This window comes from Arvicanthis niloticus, chromosome 3, assembly GCF_011762505.2.
Source record: "Arvicanthis niloticus isolate mArvNil1 chromosome 3, mArvNil1.pat.X, whole genome shotgun sequence".
Taxonomy (NCBI): Eukaryota; Metazoa; Chordata; class Mammalia; order Rodentia; family Muridae; genus Arvicanthis; species Arvicanthis niloticus.
In genome coordinates, this window is record NC_047660.1 from 71201892 (window position 1) to 71221541 (window position 19650).

Genomic DNA, 19650 nt, shown 5'->3' on the forward strand with positions numbered 1-19650 from the left:
ATTGTGCATCTTAGATCAGTGAGACAAAACTGGAGAACTGCCCATTGAATGAGCCCACATTTCAACACTGAAGTCACGAAAGTTTAAAGCGAAGTAGACAGGGCTTTATTGGTTCCTTCAAAGAACCCGCCTTGGTTTTCTCCATTCAGTGTAGACAAATGGCTCTCAACCTGTGCGTTTGACCCCCTGTATGTGTGTGTGTGTGTGTGTGTGTGTGTGTGTGTGTGTGTGTGTGTATGTGTGTGTGTGTGTGTTGGGGGGTCAAATGACCTTTTCACAAGGGTCACATATCAGATATCCTGCATATCAAATATTAACATGACTCATAACAGTAGCAAAACTACCATTATGAAGTAGTAACAAAGTAATTTTATGGTTGGGGTGGGTTATCACAACACAAGGGACCGTATTAAAAGGTGGTAGGTAGCCTTAGGAAGGTTGGGAACCGTTGCTCTAGACCAGAAGGGAGTGTCTTGTTAACCTTGACAGGGATGACTGTGGAGCGGTTTCTGTTTGAGCTTTCATTCCTTTCTGGAAATGGAGGTTCCTGGAAGGGTTTGCAGGAATGGAGGACACAGGCTTAGAAGTCAGTTTTTAAAAGACCTCATCAGTTTAGTTAGATGTTAGTTTAAAAAAGCTAATAGCTACTAGTAAGAAACTATGTGTATAAATTTCAGTTAAGATGCTAGTAACCTGAACCACAGAGGAAATGAAAAGAAAGTGAGCAGGTTAAAGATAACTTCCTGGGGCTGGAGAGATGGGTCAGCAGTTAAGAGTCCTGACTGCTCTTCCGGAGGTCCTGAGTTCAATTCCCAGCAACCACATGGTGGCTCACAACCATCTGTAAAGGGATCTGATGCCCTCTTCTGATGTGTCTGAAGACAGCAGCAATGTGTGTGTGTGCGTATGATAAATATCTCTATATATGATAATATATTATATATGATAATATATCTGATAAATCTTTAAAAAAACTTTCTGGCAAAGAATTATGGGAATATTGGATGGCCCCAGGCAGGTACTCTACTCTAAACTGTACTTTGAACAAAATACACAGGGAATCAAATCTACCTAAATCTGAACAGAATTTCCTCCTTTCCTAATATCCTCCCTTCAAAGAAAAGATGCTATCTAAAATGAAAACCCGGTGTTTGTTAGCTGGGTGACCTTAGACGTTTGAATCTCTCTCTGTTTCTTTCCTCAAAAAATCAAAAAGGTGCTTGTTGGGAGTGGTGCTTGGAGGTGGTGGTAACCATAGCATTAAATATAAAGCCATACCTTATTTCAGGGATTAAGTGAGATAATGAAACACAAAAATGCCTGATAATTGTCAGGGATCCAAAGTATGTTGATTTTTTCCTTGTAAGTACATGGTTGGAGAAAACATGCAAATGCTCATGTAATTATAATTATTTCCATAATTGTTCATTTAATTATAACTAGCTCATGGAAACCTATCCACATTTCTTTTCATAGGTGCCACTAGCCATGTATTTTGTGATCCGTAAATTGGTTACACACATTCTAGTATTTGATTCCCCCCTCTCCCCGCCCCCAGCAGTCATAAGTGTAGGTGGATTAGTGGCTGATCCAGTTAACATAGGAGTTGAGCTGAGTGATCCTGGGCTCCTTTCTCCTGCTGGTGCTGACTCTGTTGCTTCCCAGTAGGTCAGGGACATTGTACTCTTGAGTGTGAAAGCTGTGTACCACTGAATCAAAGATGTGTGCTGGACTTGGAGGCATAGCCCTTCAGGAAAGAGCACATGGGCTGCATTCCAGAGTAAACTGGGTCGGTTTGCTTGTTTGTTTGCTTGCTTGCTTGCTTGCTTGTTTTTGCATTTTCTAGTTCCCAATTCGCAAATGAAAAGATTTTTACAAACTTTTATACTTGCAATAAAAATGATAGGCATCATTATGAATGTTATCACAGATCCTCTCTAAATCCCTTTAAATTATTAACGAGAACATAGCAGGACAATAGTAAACATTATCTATTAATAATTAATAAGTTATTGGGGGGGTGGGCAGACAGGATGGCCTCAAAATCACTTCTGGGATTACCGGCATGCTCTACCATGCCTGGCTTTATGTAAGACCTGGGAATCGCTCTATCAAGTGAACATAACTCAACCAGACTTAAGAATCTCTAATGTAAAGAGATTGACATTTAATTTAAATGTAACAAAGGAAGCCAACACCCATTATTATTTCACCTTAAAACTAATTTTTCAGGTCCCAGGGTGTGGTAGTACATGCTTTTTATCCTAGCAGAGGCAGGCAGATCTCAATGAGTTCAAAGCCAGCCTGGTCTACATAATGAGTGAATAGTTCTGGAATAGCCAGGTCTTTTTAGAGAGACTTTGTCTTAAAAACAAAAAAAAAAACATTCACAAAACTAAGCAAAATTAAATGAAATATAAAGTCTTAATTTATATAATTTATATAGATATAAAACTTTAATTTTATAAAATATAAAATTAAATTTTTATTTAAATTTAATTTAATTTTAAAAGGCTAGTCCTTCAGCTATGCGGTATGACACAATATTCTAACTATAAAGCTGGAGACAGTGGAGCTTGTTCTATTGGTCCCTGTAAAACTAGTGAGAGCCAGGACAGCAAGGCTCTTTGGAGTGTTGAAGTTTGAAGCGCTGCTCACTTATCACTCTGGTAGACACCCTCATATTCAGGAAAGGAGAAAGTATAAAATTCGGATTTTCAGACTGAAGTTAGAATTCTGAGGCACAGGCTTCAAACCTTAGCTCGTGGTCCTTTTATGCAGCTGTCTTGTTAGGTTTCATTAACTAGATCGAAGGAAGGCTCAGGTCCCTAAGGACCGGCTAGAGCCTGTCTGAAGCAACCTCTCAACCTCTCTGCTCCTCTTCTTGTTCAACTCAGATCCCTCCCCAAACTTCTCTCAGGCCTTACAAATCCCACTTTCTAGGAAGGCATTGAGGTAGGGGCAGCTGCTGAGCTTGGCAAACGGAGAGTTCTCGGGAGCAGAAGGAGGAGCACTTTTTCTTGACTGGTGGGGAAAACCACACTCTGGGACTACCTGCCGCATGATGGAATTAGCAGAGGAGGGCGGGTAATCATCCTGGTCCCTGTACCCTACAGTCCAACCTCCTAGGAGATCATCCCTCCCTCGCAGGGGGCAAAATCATTCCAGGAGCAGCTCTATCTAGGACGGAGGAGTCTCATCTTAGGTCTTTCTTTCCACTTTATTTATTTATGACTCTGGGAGACCGGTCTGAGTTTCCAAGAGGCGGCAGACTTCAAGGAGGTGGGAACGCCCAGTTGTGTCGGTAGTCTCTCCTGCTGTGGATGCAGTTCGGTGTGGATGGTTCAGCGGGATCGCCCCGCAGCTTGCTGTTTATTCAAGTGTGGGTCAGGTTAGCCTCCTGGGGCACAAATCCTGCAAAACAAGTCTGCGAGCGGGGCGAGCTCTTGCAGGTAGGAGGGTGCAGCCGTAGAGCTAAAAATAACAAGGGCAGAGAGGTGGGCGTGCCGCGGTCGTTAGGGCCGCTTGCTGGAGGTGTTGGGGAATTGGGAAGAGCCCTAGAGGGTGGTGTGGAGTCGTCGGGGTGACCCTGCACCCGTCCTCCCGGGTGCGAAAATTCAGTTCACTTGGTGTCTTGGTAGAGACTTCCCAGGAGTGGGGGCGGCAGCCTCTCCCCAGTGGCACCCCTGAGGTTTGGGGAGCAGACAGATTTCTTCTTTATGTTACTAAAGTTCAGCGGAGAGTCTGACCAGGGGAGGTCACGAAGATAGAGAACGAGAAAAATGGCCAGGTCAATTAGCCTAGGCAGGACTGGGGAGGCTGCGGACCTGGTGTGCCCGGTGATGTTCTGTTCTTTCCTGCCCACCTGTCATTTGAGAGGAATGCCGACCTTTTTTGGCCATCTGTCTGGAGGGTGAGCACGGGGAGACGGGATGTTTGGGCTGCTCCCCAAGAGCAGAGCTATTTGCCTGCCTTCATCCGCCCCTCACTTTTTCTTTACTGGCAGTTCAGGCTCTAGCATCGCTTTCCTTCGATTATTTTCAGAACTCCATGAAGTAAAAGTTACTCTAGGGTCATAGACCCTTAAGGAAACCAAGGCACTGGGAGGTGAGCTACAGGACTGTGGGCTAACTTGTAAACGGAATGTCCGTATATTTTCAGGGCCTGAGAAACCCTAAAAGAATCCGTCCCCTCAGAGGTAGTTCTATCTTTGTTAAGATCACAACCTTTTCCCTGGGGAGGTCACAGAAAGTCTTGCTTAGGAAAAGGATCAAGAGAACAATTTCTTCACAGCGCTATTTTCTGTATGGCTGTCCTCCACCTCTACCCCTAACCATTTCCCCAAACCCAGGGAGTCCAGGATCTGGAGAGGGGGTTCGTTTCCAACTCTTCAGTTGTTACCTGCCCCTTTAGGCTCTGTACATTCCTGTCCTAAGATTTGCAAACCCGGCTGTGTTGCAAAGCCCTGTTAGTTAGAACCTTTGAGCCAAGAGGAGTCATGGAGGGAAAGAGTCAAGCATGAGCGGATGCTTGCACCAGCTCTTTTCTGGCCCAGCTGGTACCCTGTCCTCCAGAATCTGAGAAAAGAATCTGGGATGCTGCTGGTCGTGGGCCATCTACCATGGAATGTTCTAGTGCCTAGAAGCCAGGTGTTAGTTGGTTTAGCCATTCTTTTTTCCACAGACTAGACTCCCTGAAGCCTCAAGAAGGTGGCTTAGGTGAGTTTCTCAGAAGTTCAGGCTCCAGCTAGCTTGGACCTGTATAAACATTGCCTGATTTGGTGGTACATATTGTCCCTTGTCCCTTGCTGGAGGATTTCAAAGGATGGTCAAGGATACTTTTGAAAAAAAGAAGTCATTGCAAGGGCTGGAGATACATTCAGTCAGTAGAGTGCTTGCCTCACATGGACCAAGCTCTGGGTTCTGTCTCCAGCACCTCATAAAAATGGCATGGTGACACACACCTGTTACCCCAGCACTTGGAAGTGAAGACAACAACTGGGTCAGAAGTTTGAGGCCAGCCTCATGTAGCAGCCTGGGCTACAGAAGACCTTATCTTAAAACAAACAAACAAACAAACAAACAAGCAAACCCAACCTAAATAAACACATATATGAAAAAAAGTATAAAATTATAGAATTATATTTTAATTAAATAGAAAGTAAAATAGAGAGAATTTTACAAATCTCAGATATTCAGTTTGACAAACTGTCATAAAGCAAACATTAACAACTATTTTTGAGTTACTACTGCTGTGCATAATCTCTGAGGGGGTTATAAACATTACCTAAAGATCCTTGAACAGAACACCAAGGAAAGCTCCCCTCCCCACACTAAAATTCTTGCCCTTTGAGGAAAAGTCTCCAACTTTTTATTTACATGATAAAAACATTCTCATATCACATATCTCTTTAGACAAAGCTTTCCTTGTGAAATCTTAGGAAGCTTTTAGAACACACTTAGGGGAGAATGTTAGTTAGTTTGACCCAGTTGATATGTAATTGAGAAACCGCAGGAGTTCACTTGGTCGGCAGGCATCAGTATAGGACTAAGCATGTCCTGCTTCTAAAACATATCCTTTAGTGATGCTACATTCTTGTCCAGGTCTCTCTGTTCATGCACACCAAGCAGAGAAGGAGAACGAAAAGGACCTGTGGGCTGAGAACAAAGACATTCCAGAGTTTTAAACATTTTCAGACACTTGATGGCAAGAATTTATTTCTCCACAGGGTGTCTGCTATAAAGTTAGGTAGGGACAGCTGATCATGTTTGAAAAGAAGCAGCCTCAGAATCCATTATGTGAGGAGCAGTTTTGGAAAGTAAAGAGCTCCTAACTTTTGACACCTAGGCATTATACGTTAGCATAGTGTCTTGTTTTATGCTTGAAATCACTAGGGCTCCAATTAGAATTTGTTAATCTTTTTGGATGTTATAGTTTGAAATATTTTTTTGTTTTGTTTCACTTTGTTTTGAGATAGGGTTTCTCTTCGTAGCCTTGGATGTCCTAAAACTCAGGTCTGTAAACATGATTAGCTTTGAACTCAGAGATCTACCTGTCTCTGCCCTCGAGTGCTGAGACTAAAGGTGTGAGCTACCATCACCCAGCTAAGATTCTTTGTTTAAAGGAAGAATCATATTCCTTTAAAAACAAAAAAGACAACACACTATAAAGCACAGGACTGAACTACTATTGCCTTTTCTTTTCTTTCTTTTGGTATGGGGATCAAACCCAGAGCATAGAAGATTCCAGACAAGTCCCCTAAGTTATATGCTCAGCCCCTATTATTTAATTTGACTAAGGTAAGTCAAGGGTTGATAATAATCTTAAATGGTGAAAGGAAAAAAAATGTACAACTGGGTTTAAATTTCTTCTTGGGGCCAGAAATGAAGTTCAGTAGTAGAGTGCTCACCAAGTGTAAGAGTCTGGTCTTAATTCCTAGCACTTACACAAATACTTTCAGACCCAGAAAAAGGGAGAGACACGTTTCTTAAGTGAGAGGTTGTAAAAATCAGAAATATCAGAAGCAGATATTTTGGACACCAAGGAGCCTATCACTTTGTGCTTCTTGGTAGATGGTTATGGGTTATCTTGGCAGAGATATTTTCATGGATCTAATCTACATATGAGTAGCAACTTAAGGAATGTTAGTCACACAAACAGCAGCTTTTATTCAGTAAATACCCAAGATGTCTTCAGTACCCGAAAGAACAAAGTATTCGTGAGACACAATCCCTTCCTTCAGAAGCTTCTCAACAGCTTCTTCTTAATCAAAATTGTTGTCATATTAATTGTACAAACGAATGTGTTTCCATGGCAGTATTTGCATATGTGCATATCTCCTTAAGTAAATTTCTTCAATACCTTTTTAAAACTTTAAATAAATCTCTGTAGCAGGATGTCTCTGTGCTTTGCTCAGTTCATCATTAGCCCTGTAAACAATAATAGTAGCTAATAGTTACTGAACCAGGTTGTACCTGCCATTTTCTTTTATTAATTCACTTAATGCTTATAAGAACATTAGGAGATAAAAAATATTTGCAGACTATGAAGGAGGAAACTGAGGTACTGGGGATGAAGCAACTTGACTGTGGTGTAACTATGATGAATCCTGGTCCCTGAGGAATTTGTATGGAACCTGCTGGTCCCTACATTTTTATGAGGAAACCTTGACACACAAAGAAGATTGGCTTCTTTCTTAACACCACAGCCCGTTTTTAGGGAAGGCCACAGGAAAGTCTTGTCCTGAGATGGGCTGGTTATATGAGAAGAAAAATCCAGCTTTCTCAGGCTTCATTTTCTTCTGCCATCTAATAGCTTGGGAGCCAGGCAAGGTGGCTGACTCCTACAGTCCCAGCACTAGGGCAGGGTGGCTGACTCCTACAATCCCAGCACCAGGGAAGCTGGGTCGAAGGAACACGGCAGGTCTGAGATCATCAGTGGCAGAGTAGCAACTGATTTCTTGGCCTGAGAAAACCTTCAAGATATGTCTTCTTCTTTTTTTGATCCTGTGTCATGATGTTGTCATCTTCAGAGTTCTTGATGGAGAATCTTACAATCACAGTAGGAAAAATAAATTCAAAGGGGAAAAAAATCTCATCATGTTTTAAGGAAGTTTATGGGTTTTTGTTTGGCTGCACTCATAGTTACCCTGGGTACACGCAGCCCACAGGCTGAAAGTTGGATGCACCTGCTGGGACAAGTCTTGTTTAGCTGGAAGTTGTGACCACAGGCATCCACATTCCCACTGGTCCTGTTCAAGACTTGTGGAGGAAGAGACAGATTGACATGGTCTGAATTTGGGGTCCATTACTTATGAGCTCTGTGAACTTGGAGGATCTATACAATCTTGGTAAGTTTCAGAATCTCATCTGCAGAAGAAGGGTTTGAAGTGGACTGTTGTGAGGGTTCAAGATCACAGGAGAAATTATAGTAGTATTCATGTGAGGAAGCTAAGAGTCTAGGTTATTACAAAGATGTCTTGTAATTTCGTTTTAAATTGACCTGTCTTATTACAATAGTTAGCAATGTTGCTGGAAAGTCCTTCAAAGTATTCCCTTATAGTTTCCATAGACATCTAAATGACAGCGTTTAAAGACCCCATGCCATTCTTAATTTGGGACCTAGAATTAAGGTACTGTGCCTGAAGAATCAGACATGTTCTTTACTGAGCTGGGGAGTGTAAATCTTTAACCCTAGCACCCAGGAGGCAGAGACAAATGGCTCACTGTGAGTTCCAGGCCAGTCTAGTCTACAGATCAAGTTCTAGGACAGCCAGGGCTACATGAAGAAACCCTGTTTCAAAAAACAAACAACAAAACAAAACAAAACAAAACAAAGCAGAAATCTCTTCACTGCTATGGACCTATTTGATGGGTTCTGGGCATACTATATCTGTTCATAAAGCTTAACCCAAAAATATTTCTTACCCATTTAAGAATGCCTTTGTTTCTATTTTTAATGGTACTTATTAGCTCTGAAACTATACGTAAAATAACTTTTAAAACAGGAGTATTCATTGACCAGGCATGGTGGTATATACCTAAAATCACTGTCCAGTGAGACCTTGCTTCCAAATCAACCACCCAAACCAAAGCAAACGTAATTTGTTGCTTGTTATAACTAAGACTGAGGGAAGGGGGAGGAAAAGACAAGGAGGATTGGGTTTGCTTGGGTCAACAAAAATGCTGATGAGTAGGGTTTTTTTGTTTTGTTTTGTTTTGGTTGGGTATCTCTCTACATTGTCCTGGTTGTCCTGAACTCACTAGGTAGACCAGGTTGGCCCTGAACACCTAGAGATCATGTGGCTGTCTCTTGAGTGCTGGGACTAAAGCACCACTAGACCTGACAGCTAATGGGTCGTTTATAACCCTCTAAAATGGGGAAGAAAGAAGTATAGCTGTCCCCAGAGATAGCAGCTGAGTTTCCCCATCAAACAACTAGAAATCTATATTAGGTTCTAAATAAAGTTTCTAAGGTAGCTTAATTAGAAACTCCCAAACTGGGTTTCACAGACTGGTTGGATCAATGGCCACTTTATTGTCTGGTTTCAGGAAAATAAGGCACTAGCTGTCATTCAAACAACATTTGGGTAAGAAGAAAAATGAACAAATGAAAAAAAAACCCATAAAATTCATCAAAGCAAAAGCCACGCCTCCAAGGACAACGAATGGCTGCTGTTTGTGAGTTTAAATATTAAGAAACACATTGTGTTAATGATTGAAGCAACAGTGATTGATGTAGTGGCCTCGGTGAGCACTGAATCTGTCCTTCAGCTTGCTATGGAAGCACAGAGCCTGATGCCCCAGGAGTAATGTAATAGAGTAATGTAATGTAATGTAATGTAATGGAGTTTTAATTCTGTGTTGTTGTTTTAAATAATTAATTGTAATTTTGGCTGTGTTAGAAGCTGTGGGTACGTTTCTCAGTCATCTCTTCTGGCTGGTGTTACTGCTGAACTATGATTAATCAGAGATTAAAAGAGAAGATGTACTTAGGAATGATTTCAAATGAAAGAAGGTAGATTTCAAATGTAACTTCACTAAAGTTACAGTAGAACAGTGTAATTGTCTTCTAATCGAAAGGGATCATGGGAGACCTGACCGGATCTTTCTGTTCTGGATGAGAGAGGTGGTACCCACTGGAATGAAAGGACTTGGCCAGGGGCATACATTGTGCTCCAGGCTGGGGAAGGTCAGGATGTTGTTCTCAGCGCTCAGAGGCCTTCCAACCTGACATTCTTTCTTACCTTTTGTTTCTGGCTAGTAGAATACAGGAACTGGTTCCTGGGTTTTTTTTGTTTTGTTTTGTTTTTTGTTTTTTTAATTCTGAAGGTGTGTAAGTGCAAAGGTCAGATGAGCTGCACTAGGTCAAGATCTGCTTTGTGGTGACATGGGAATATAACACCCACCTCAGAGAACAGAAACCAAGAACCGGAAATTGCTATCTTCCAGCCCTTTGGGAGCTACCTGGAGCTCAGGGCTGCTGGCCTCACCCCTACCCTGCAGCTGTAGCTTTAGCAGAAGCTGTGATTTCCTTCAGTGCTTTGGGCAAGTGCTCTTCTCCTGGCTTTCCTTCCCCATCCTTGTTTGTAAAAACAAAGATGAAGCTGATAGTTCCTTCACAGCCCCATCAGAGGCAGTGTGTGAAATTAGCTCCTGTTTGAGAAGGTTTGAAATCCGGCCACATTCTACCTCCCAGCTAGTATGATTACCAACAGTTGTTCTTACTGTTGTTATTATTATGAAAGGATCAATTTCTCATCTCCCTTCTTTTAAAAAGGGACCAAAGGGCATTGTTTTGTTTTGGTTTTTTTGTTTGTTTGTTTCTACTTGGCCTAAAAAGGCACTTGCTTCTCTGTGTTACCTATCTGGAAGGTCCCAGACAAACAAACAAACAAACATAACCATCTGGCAGTGAAGAAGGCTTCAGAGTTATAAATATGCTTTTCTAATTGTCTTACACGGCCTAGGCCTGTTTGCCTGCCAAGTGCCTGCAAACCACCTCTGTGCTCTTGAAAGGTTAGACCTGGGGAACTGATGGAGGGCACCCAGTTTAAGTGGGGCGCGACTCTCAGTGTCAGCACCAAGAGTTTTCACAAGAAATATCTTAAAAAAAAAAAAACAAACGTTTTTTTGGGGAAAGTCACCTCCTAATGGTTGAAGAGGTATCTCCTTCGGGCACATGGCCCTGTTCACAGCCTGTTTCTCAACGTTTGGGAATCCTTTAACAGTTTACGGAAGGCCACCCTTTAAACCAATCCAACAGCTCCCTTCTCCATAACCTGATTTTAGAGGTGTTTCATTATCTCTAATTACTCGGGGTAAATGGTGATTACTCAGTGTTTTAATCATCAGTTTGGGCAGCAGTTACTCTAAACTCAGGGAAGCCCAGACTCCCATGGGTATTTTTGGAAGGTACAGAGACTAGTTGGTGCATGCTTTCTAGTACCTCTTGCACGTGGTCCCCAGGTGAGCCCCGGCGGCTTCCCGGGCTAGAGGCATTGGTGTCCCAGCCAAGGTGGCAACTGAGGGCTGGGGCGCTGAGCAGGCTTCCGGACCCGGGCCTGCCAGGCAAGGCGAGGCCCCGTGGCTGGATGGGAGGATGTGGGCGGGGCTCCCATCCCCAGAAGGGGAGGCGATTAAGGGAGGAGGGAAGAAGGGAGGGGCCGCTGGGGAAAGACTAGGGAGGAAGGGAAGAAAGAGAGGGAGGGAAAAGAGAAGGAAGGAGTAGACGTGAGAGGGTGGTGCTGGAGGGTGAGAAGGCAGGAGCGCGAGGCCTGGCCCGGAAGCTAGGTGAGTTCGGCATCCGAGCTGAGGGACCCTAGCCCAAGAAGCCGCTGCTACCCAGCCTGAGTATCTGGTCTCCGTCCCTGATGGGATTCTCGTCCAAACCGTCTGGAGCCTGCAGCGATCCAGTCTCTGGCTCTCGACCAGGTTCTCTGCAGCTGTCTAGAGGTCCCCAGGAGCAGCTGCTGGCGAGCCCGCTTCTGCAGGAACCTATGGTGAGCAGGGCAACCTGGCGAGGGGCTCTAGTCTGAGGGTTCGAGGTGCACCTACGGGTGCTGGAGATGGGGCTAAGGCTGTAACTGAGGTAAAAGTTGGCCTATTCCTCCTTCCTTTTTCTAACAGTGGTGTTGGAGGTGCGATGATGGGGCTGAAAGGCACCTCCATATATGTTACTGCGTCTATCCAACCCACTTTAGGGAGGTGCAAGCCAGGAGAGGCGGGAAGGGGAGAAGGCCTTGGAAGGAGGTCATTGGGAAGGACTGTGGGGTTTGGTGAGTTTGATTCCCCCTAAACCAAAAGAATGGGAGAGGAGGGAGTCAACTCTAATTTTCAACACCAGTGGGGGACTGAGGGACTGCTACACCAGGAGGGAAAACGCAGCCAGAGCTAGCTTTGCAAAAGAGACTGTAGTCCTGTTTTCGTTCTAAAGCGCAACCCGGGATAGAGGGGCTTCGTCGAGCGGGGTGTCACCTAATCTCGGCCCCAACGCCCCCTTTCAATCCACCCCCCCCCCGCTCCCGAGAGCTAGCGAACTGTAGCTAAAGAACTCGCTCCCATCTCCACGAAATATTTTCTTAGACACGGGCACCCATACATTCTGCCTTCTGTCTCCCCCCTTCCCCGGGAGGGGGTGTAAGGTTCGACGGACCGTGGTCCAGATGCCGAAAGGCCACCTCGCGGGTCTTCAGCTATGTTGTGTCTGTGGGACGAGCCGACCGGGCTAATGAGCTTCTTGGCTCACGATGCCCCAAAGGGTTCGGGGATTGCGAGGTCCTTACACACACGCAGAGGAGTTGGACCCCCGGAACTGGGAAAGTTTCCCGCCACGGCTTTGGTTGAGTATCTCGGTTTATGAGCTGAAGGTTTTGTGAGATGTTGAATCACTTAGCAGGGTCGTATTTGGTAAACTGAGGCTACTATTGAATTTTGGCTTTGGAAGAAGATTCTGGGAAGAAAGTGAAGGGTCTCCACAAGCTGTACAAACCCTGCTAAGAAAAAAATACCAGGAGATGAAAATTAACTCTGGTCTGTATTTTTTTAGTTAAAAAGTCAGGGAAGAAAAGAGTTATTAGAGAGGGATTCTTGTGAACTTGAAATTGAAACAACTCCTCCTATTTACTGGGTTTTAACATCGAGAGCGCTCCCCACCGCCAAAGACTCCTAAGGGCACAGGATTGTCCGCGGATCCCGAGAGTCGGCGGCGGCACCAGCATATCGCCATCTCCTTTCCCCTTAAAAACAAATAAATAAATCAACAATAAGCCCTTTGCCCTTTCCAGCGCTTTCCCAGTTATTCCCAGCGGCGACGCTGGTTGGGGAAAGGAGAAATCGTCTCAGAAAGCTGCGCGGCCCTTGGTGAGAGAGGACTGTCGCTCAGGGGCGCCCGCGGTCTCTGCACCCAGGCCAGAGGTGTGGGATGGCGCTGGGCAGCCACCACCGCCAGGAAGTTTCTCTCCATCCTTTACCCTTCTTTCTCAAATGTTTCCCGAAAGTGACCCCGATCCCGAAAACTGGTGGGGGCGGGGGTGGGGGCGGTTGGAAACCAGCCGGACACGTCGAGTTCCTAAGTAAGGCAAAGAGGCCGGGTGGAGCGGGCTCTGGAGCAGGAGTCCTGGGACTGGGGTCCTCAGATGGACCCCCTCGCAACGACCTGCATGAACAGAAGAGTTGCGCTTCCTGAGGTTAGAACAGGCCCACATGTGTGGCATCTTAGGATAGTCAGGTCACCCGCGTTATTGCCTGAATTGTGTGTTGGTGAATTTCTTGGAGGAATCTTTGCTGCGATTCTGTAGCTGGTGCAAAGGAGGAAAGGGGTGGGGGAAGGAAGTGGCCCGCGCGGGGGTGGGGTGGGGTGGGGGGTGGGGTTGGTTTAAAAAGTAAGCCAAGCCGGAGGGAGAGGTCGAGTGCAGGCCGAAAGCTGTTCTCGGGTTTGTAGACGCTTGGGATCGCGCTGGGGTTTCCTTTCCGCGCCGGGTCGGAGTTGTAAAGCCTTTGCAACTCTGAGATCTGAAAAAATGTGATGCGCTCTTTCTTCGGCGACGCCTGTTTTGGAATCTGTCTGGAGCTAGGAACCCAGACGTCCATCCCCTCCGCCTTGAATGGCACCGCCGACCGGTTTCTGAAGGATCTTTCTGGCTGGAGCGGACGCTGCGGTTGGCAGACACGGTGCGGGGACTCTGGCGGGGCTACTAGACAGTACTTCAGAAGCCGCTCCTTCTAACTTTCCCACACGGCTCACACCCTGACACCCCCGCGGCGGACTGAGTTGGCGACGGGGTCAGAGTCTTCTGGCTGGGAGTTAGATCCGCTAGGGGTCGGCTGCCTGTCGCTAGAAGCATTATTTGATCTCTCGGAGACCCTGTGGAGGAAGTGCCGAAGTGTGCAAGTGTGTTTGCGTGTGTGTGTGTGTGTGTGTGTGTGTGTGTGCGCGCGCGCGCGCTCTTGGAGGGTCCCTATGCGCTTTCCTTTTCACGTAACTCTCTGTCGTGAGGCTTTGGGAAACTGCCTTTTTGGTCCCCCTCTCGGCGGCACTTTAAGCTGTGTCGGCGCTGTAAAGAGAAGCGTCTTCAAGTGCACCCTGATCCTCAGGCTTCAGATAACCGGTCCCCGAATCTGGTCAGATGCACTGCACTGCGCGCCGCAGGTAGAGACGTGCCCCACGTCCCCTGCGTGCAGCGACTACGACCGAGAACCCCGCCAGCGGCTGGTGTCCCGCCGAGAGCTCCTCAGAGCAGGCGGGGACAACTCCCAGACGGCTGGGGCTCCAGCTACGGGCGCGGAGGTTGGCCTCGCTTGCAAGGGCTGGACCCAGCCGGGGTGGGAGGATGGAGGAGGGGCGGGCGGGCTCTTCGGTGAGTGGGGCGGGGCCTCTGGGTCCACGTGACTTCTAGGGGCTGGAAGAAAAACAGAGCCTGTCTGCTCCAGAGTCTCATTATATTCAAATATTCATTTTAGGAGCCATTCCGTAGTGCCATTCCGAGCGACGCACTGCCGCAGCTTCTCTGAGCCTTTCCAGCAAGTTTGTTCAAGATTGGCTCCCAAGAATCATGGACTGTTATTATATGCCTTGTTTTCTGTCAGTGAGTAGACACCTCTTCTTTCCCCTTCTTGGGATTTCACTCTGTCCTCCCATCCCTGATCGCTGCCTGTCCCTCCCGTCGGACTTCCATTCCAGTGTCCGCGCCCCACTCTCAGCGCTGTCGCTATCTTTCTGGCCGCTGCAGGCCAGACACTCGGAAGCGTACGGGTTCCTTTTAAAGCGCTCCCACTGTCTTCTGTGATCCGCTGCGTTGCAAGAAAGGGGGAGCGCCAGGGGCCAAAGAGATGAAAGGTCCGCAGGTCGGGGCTGTCCCTTGAGAGCTAACCACTCCCTTCCCTGTCCGCCAGTCCCCTAACCTGGGAAGGCCAGTTCCTTGCCTCATATCAAAAAAAAAAAAAAACAAAAACAAAAAAAAAAACAAAAAAACAACCAGTGTTCGCTTCGGAAACACCCCTACCCTTCCCTGGGAACAAGACTTTTTACTGAACATTTCCAACGCAGCGACCACAATGAAATAAATCAGTCACTGGGGCAGCCCCCCGACTCCTTTTCCCAGCCACTGGACCTTGCTACCCGGTCCAAGCTCGGTCGGCCCTGCTCTGTTCTCTCCTCCTCCTGTTCTTAAACCAGCTGGAAGTTGTGGAAATTGGGCTGGAGGGCGGAGGAAGGGCGGGGGGTGGTGGTGGAGGAAGAGGGGGAGGTTGAAGGTCCGAAGTGAAGAGCGATGGCATTTTAATTCTCCCTCCCCCACCCCCTTTTACCCCCTCAATGTTAACTGTTTATCCTTGAAGAAGCCACGCTGAGATCATGGCTCAGATAGCCGTTGGGACAGGATGGAGGCTATCTGATTTGGGGTTATTTGAGTGTAAACAAGTTAGACCAAGTAATTACAGGGCGATTCTTACTTTCGGGCAGTGCATGGCTGCAGCTGGTGTGTGTGTGTGGAGGGTGTGAGGGAGAAAACACAAACTTGATCTTTCGGACCTGTTTTGCATCTTGACCGTCGGTTGCTACCCCTATATGCATATGCAGAGGCATCTCTATTTCTCGCTATTGATCGGTGTTTATTTATTCTTTAACCTTCCACCCCTCCCCCTCCCCAGAGACACCATGATTCCTGGTAACCGAATGCTGATGGTCGTTTTATTATGCCAAGTCCTGCTAGGAGGCGCGAGCCATGCTAGTTTGATACCTGAGACCGGGAAGAAAAAAGTCGCCGAGATTCAGGGCCACGCGGGAGGACGCCGCTCAGGGCAGAGCCATGAGCTCCTGCGGGACTTCGAGGCGACACTTCTGCAGATGTTTGGGCTGCGCCGCCGTCCGCAGCCTAGCAAGAGCGCCGTCATTCCGGATTACATGAGGGATCTTTACCGGCTCCAGTCTGGGGAGGAGGAGGAGGAAGAGCAGAGCCAGGGAACCCGGCTTGAATACCCCGAGCGTCCCGCCAGCCGAGCCAACACTGTGAGGAGTTTCCATCACGAAGGTCAGTTTCTGCTCCTAGTCCTGGCGGCCTATGGTGGGGTGGAGCGCCGGGGCGGCGGGGCGGGGGCGGGGGGGGGTAGTTGTAGCTGGCAGGGCAAGCTGAAGGGGCTGTGGAAGCCCCCGGGGAAGAAGAGTTCAGGTTACATCAAAGCTCAGAGTCCTGGAGGCTGTGGAACAGGGCCGCTTACCTTCAAGTTTCCAGAGCTGCCTCTGAAGGTACTTTCTGGAGACCTAGTAGTGGTGGTGGTGATGGGGGAGGGGGGGCGTTGGGGAGAAGCGGAATGATACCACTCAGACATGGGCTAGCCCCAGCGGTGTGCTTTAGCTATATCAAAGCCGGGGTTTCTGCCCGGTTTGTTCAAAGCACCTACTGAATTTAATATTACAGCTGTGTGTTTGTCAGGTTTATTCAATAGGGGCCTTGTAATACGATCTGAATGTTTCCTAGCGGATGTTTCTTTTCCAAAGTAAATCTGAGTTATTAATCCTCCAGCATCATTACTGTGTTGGAATTTATTTTCCCTTCTGTAACATGATCAACAAGGCATGCTCTGTGTTTCCAGGATCGCTGGGGAAATGTTTGGTAACATACTCGAAAGTGGAGAGGGAGAAAGGGTGGCCCCCTTTTTTCTTTACAACCACTTGTAAAGAAAACTGTACACAAAGCCAAGAGGGGGTTTTAAAAGGGGAGTCTGAGGGTGGTGGAGTAAAAGAGTTGACACATGGAAATTATTAGGCATATAAAGGAGGTTGGGAGATACTTTCTGTCTTTGGTGTTTGACAAATGCAAGCTAAGTTTTGCTGGTTTGCTAGCTGCTCCACTCCTCTGCTCCTTCAAATTAAAAGGCACAGGAATTTCCTCCCCTTAGGTTTCCACTATATAAGCAGAATTCAACCAATTCTGCAAGTTTTGTTTTTTGCTTTTGTTTTTTTGTTTTTTTTTTTTTGTTTTTTTTTTTTGTTTTTTTTTTTTTTTTTTGTCTCAGAAAAGCTCATGGGCCTTTTCTTTTCCCTTTTCAACTGTGCCTAGAACATCTGGAGAACATCCCAGGGACCAGTGAGAGCTCTGCTTTTCGTTTCCTCTTCAACCTGAGCAGCATCCCAGAGAATGAGGTGATCTCCTCTGCGGAGCTCCGGCTATTTCGGGAGCAGGTGGACCAGGGCCCTGACTGGGAACAGGGCTTCCACCGTATAAACATTTATGAGGTTATGAAGCCCCCAGCAGAAATGGTGCCTGGACACCTCATCACACGACTACTGGACACCAGACTGGTTCATCACAATGTGACACGGTGGGAAACTTTCGATGTGAGCCCTGCAGTCCTTCGCTGGACCCGGGAAAAGCAACCCAACTATGGGCTGGCCATTGAGGTGACTCACCTCCACCAGACTCGGACCCACCAGGGCCAGCATGTCAGGATTAGCCGATCGTTACCTCAAGGGAGTGGAGATTGGGCCCAACTCCGGCCCCTCCTGGTCACTTTTGGCCATGATGGCCGGGGGCATACTTTGACCCGCCGGAGGGCCAAACGGAGTCCCAAGCATCATCCACAACGTTCCAGGAAGAAGAATAAGAACTGCCGTCGCCATTCACTCTATGTGGACTTCAGTGATGTGGGCTGGAATGATTGGATTGTGGCCCCACCTGGCTACCAGGCCTTCTATTGCCATGGGGACTGTCCCTTTCCACTGGCGGATCACCTCAACTCAACCAACCACGCCATTGTGCAGACCCTGGTCAACTCTGTTAATTCTAGCATCCCTAAGGCCTGTTGTGTCCCCACTGAACTGAGCGCCATTTCCATGTTGTATCTGGATGAGTATGACAAGGTGGTGTTGAAAAATTATCAGGAGATGGTGGTAGAGGGGTGCGGATGCCGCTGAGATCAGGCAGTCCTGAGGACACACACACACACACACACACACACACACACACACGCTCCCATCCAACCACCCACACATACCACACAAACTGCTTTCCTATAGCTGGACTTTTATCTTAAAAAAAGAAAAAAGAAAAAAAAAAGAAAGACAGAAAAGAAAAGGAAAAAAAAAAAAAAAAGAAAACCCCTAAACACTCACCTTGACCTTATTTATGACTTTACGTGCAAATGTTTTGACCATATTGATCATATATTTTGACAAATATATTTATAACTACGTATTAAAAGAAAATAAAATGAGTCATTATTTTAAAGATAAACTACGGCCTTTCTATCTTATTTCCTGTTCCATCCTTTTTTACGTGGGGGTAGACTGAAAGTCAGAGGTGGCGACTGGAGGTGTATAAATTGTGGGGCAGGAGCCAAGTGATGGCAGAGAGATGGTAATTGCCAGGATGGATTGTTTTCCATTTTTATTTAATGTTAACAAGGAAGCAGCAGCACCCTCTCCCATCTGGATGGCACATGCCCTGCAGAAACAGGGGATGAAAGGAGTAGATTAGAGGAAAGAATTTGGTTTGGGACTTCTGGCTCATCTCAGCTTTGCTCACCTGTTGTGGAGTGTGCCAAAGCCTCAGCCATGTGGAGAAAGAGGTCTCAGCTCTAGGAGACTCATTCCTACCTTTTGCTTCATGATACTCCAGAGTGTCTTCAGTCCTGGCAGGCATCCTTCTCTTTTTGAACCAAATCCAATTCATACACACACACATGGTCTCCTTTCAAGCAGGGCTTTGTTTTTACTGGTTTTTTCCCCCTCCCTTCTAGACAGGGTCTGACTGTGTAGCCCTGGCTGTCTTAGAGTTCACTATGTAGACCAGGCTGGCCTCAAACTCAAACTCACAGAGATCTGCCTGCTTCTGCCTCTCGAGTGTTGGGATTAAAGGTCTCTCTCTCTCTCTCTCTCTCTCTCTCTCTCTCTCTCTCTCTCTCTCTCTCTCTAGATCTGCCTGCTTCTGTCTCAAGTGTTGGGATTAAAGGTCTCTCTCTCTGTCTGTCTCTGCCTCGCTCTCTCTTTTAAAAGCTGGATTTTATCCAATAAAACAAACAATAGGCCCTACTCTGAAAAAGTTTAGTGAGCACTCTGTACATATAATGTGTGGTAGGAGTCTCCACTATTAGAGAACTGCTAACCTTTATCTTTCATTCTCCACATGAAGGATTTCTTTCACGTTCAGAATCCCAGGATTGTGTTAGGGAAGAGGAGTTGGCGAAAGACAGCTACTGAAGGGTCTGAGTGTTTAAATGGGCCCTGAGAAAGTGTTCTGATATTTTTTTGGCATTTACTGAGTCATGGATCTCTTGTCTTCTGTCTCTCTGATACCTCCTCCACCATCCTCCAGAACCAGACAGAACATGATCCATCCTGTAGAAATGAAATTTGCAGCAGGGGTTCTTCAAGGAGAAAGACTAATTTGGTGGCTCAGTGAAAAGAATGGCCTTAGCTGGAGATGTGCTTCAGTTGGCAGGGAGCTTGCCCGCAGTGCAGGAAACCTTGGGTGTGATTCCCTGCTTGAGTCGGTGTGGTGGGAGAGGTGATGCACACACCAGTGATCCTAGCTCTCTAGTAGAGGCTAAAGAGACACAAGTTCAAGGTCATTCTCAGCACGTTTCTGACTGGCCTGGGACAAATGAGACTTTGTCTTAAAAAAAAAATAGAGAAACAAAAGGAAGAAACAGTGGA

At 46.6% G+C, this 19650-nt stretch overlaps 1 protein-coding gene across 2 annotated transcripts; it reads left to right on the plus strand.

The window, feature by feature from the left end:
• Nucleotides 1-11207: 11207 nt before the first annotated feature.
• Nucleotides 11208-18093, plus strand: Bmp4 (bone morphogenetic protein 4). 2 transcript variants are annotated; one of them, XM_034499302.2, is made up of 4 exons: nucleotides 11208-11500; nucleotides 14460-14584; nucleotides 15648-16027; nucleotides 17057-18093. In XM_034499302.2, the coding sequence occupies exons 3-4, from the start codon at nucleotides 15655-15657 to the stop codon at nucleotides 17908-17910; spliced, it is 1227 nt and encodes a 408-aa protein (XP_034355193.1). In that variant the 5' UTR covers nucleotides 11208-11500; nucleotides 14460-14584; nucleotides 15648-15654; the 3' UTR covers nucleotides 17911-18093. The 2 variants fall into 2 exon arrangements, with proteins under 2 accessions (XP_034355193.1, XP_034355195.1); XM_034499304.2 differs by lacking the exon at nucleotides 11208-11500 and adding an exon at nucleotides 13399-13670.
• Nucleotides 18094-19650: the final 1557 nt, after the last annotated feature.

Coding starts and splice junctions, on each gene's coding strand:
- Bmp4 (XM_034499302.2), top strand. CDS start 15,655: ATGATTCCTGGTAACCGAATGCTGATGGTCGTTTTATTATGCCAAGTC. Junction 16,028..17,056: donor GAGGAGTTTCCATCACGAAG/GTCAGTTTCTGC, acceptor AACTGTGCCTAG/AACATCTGGAGAACATCCCA.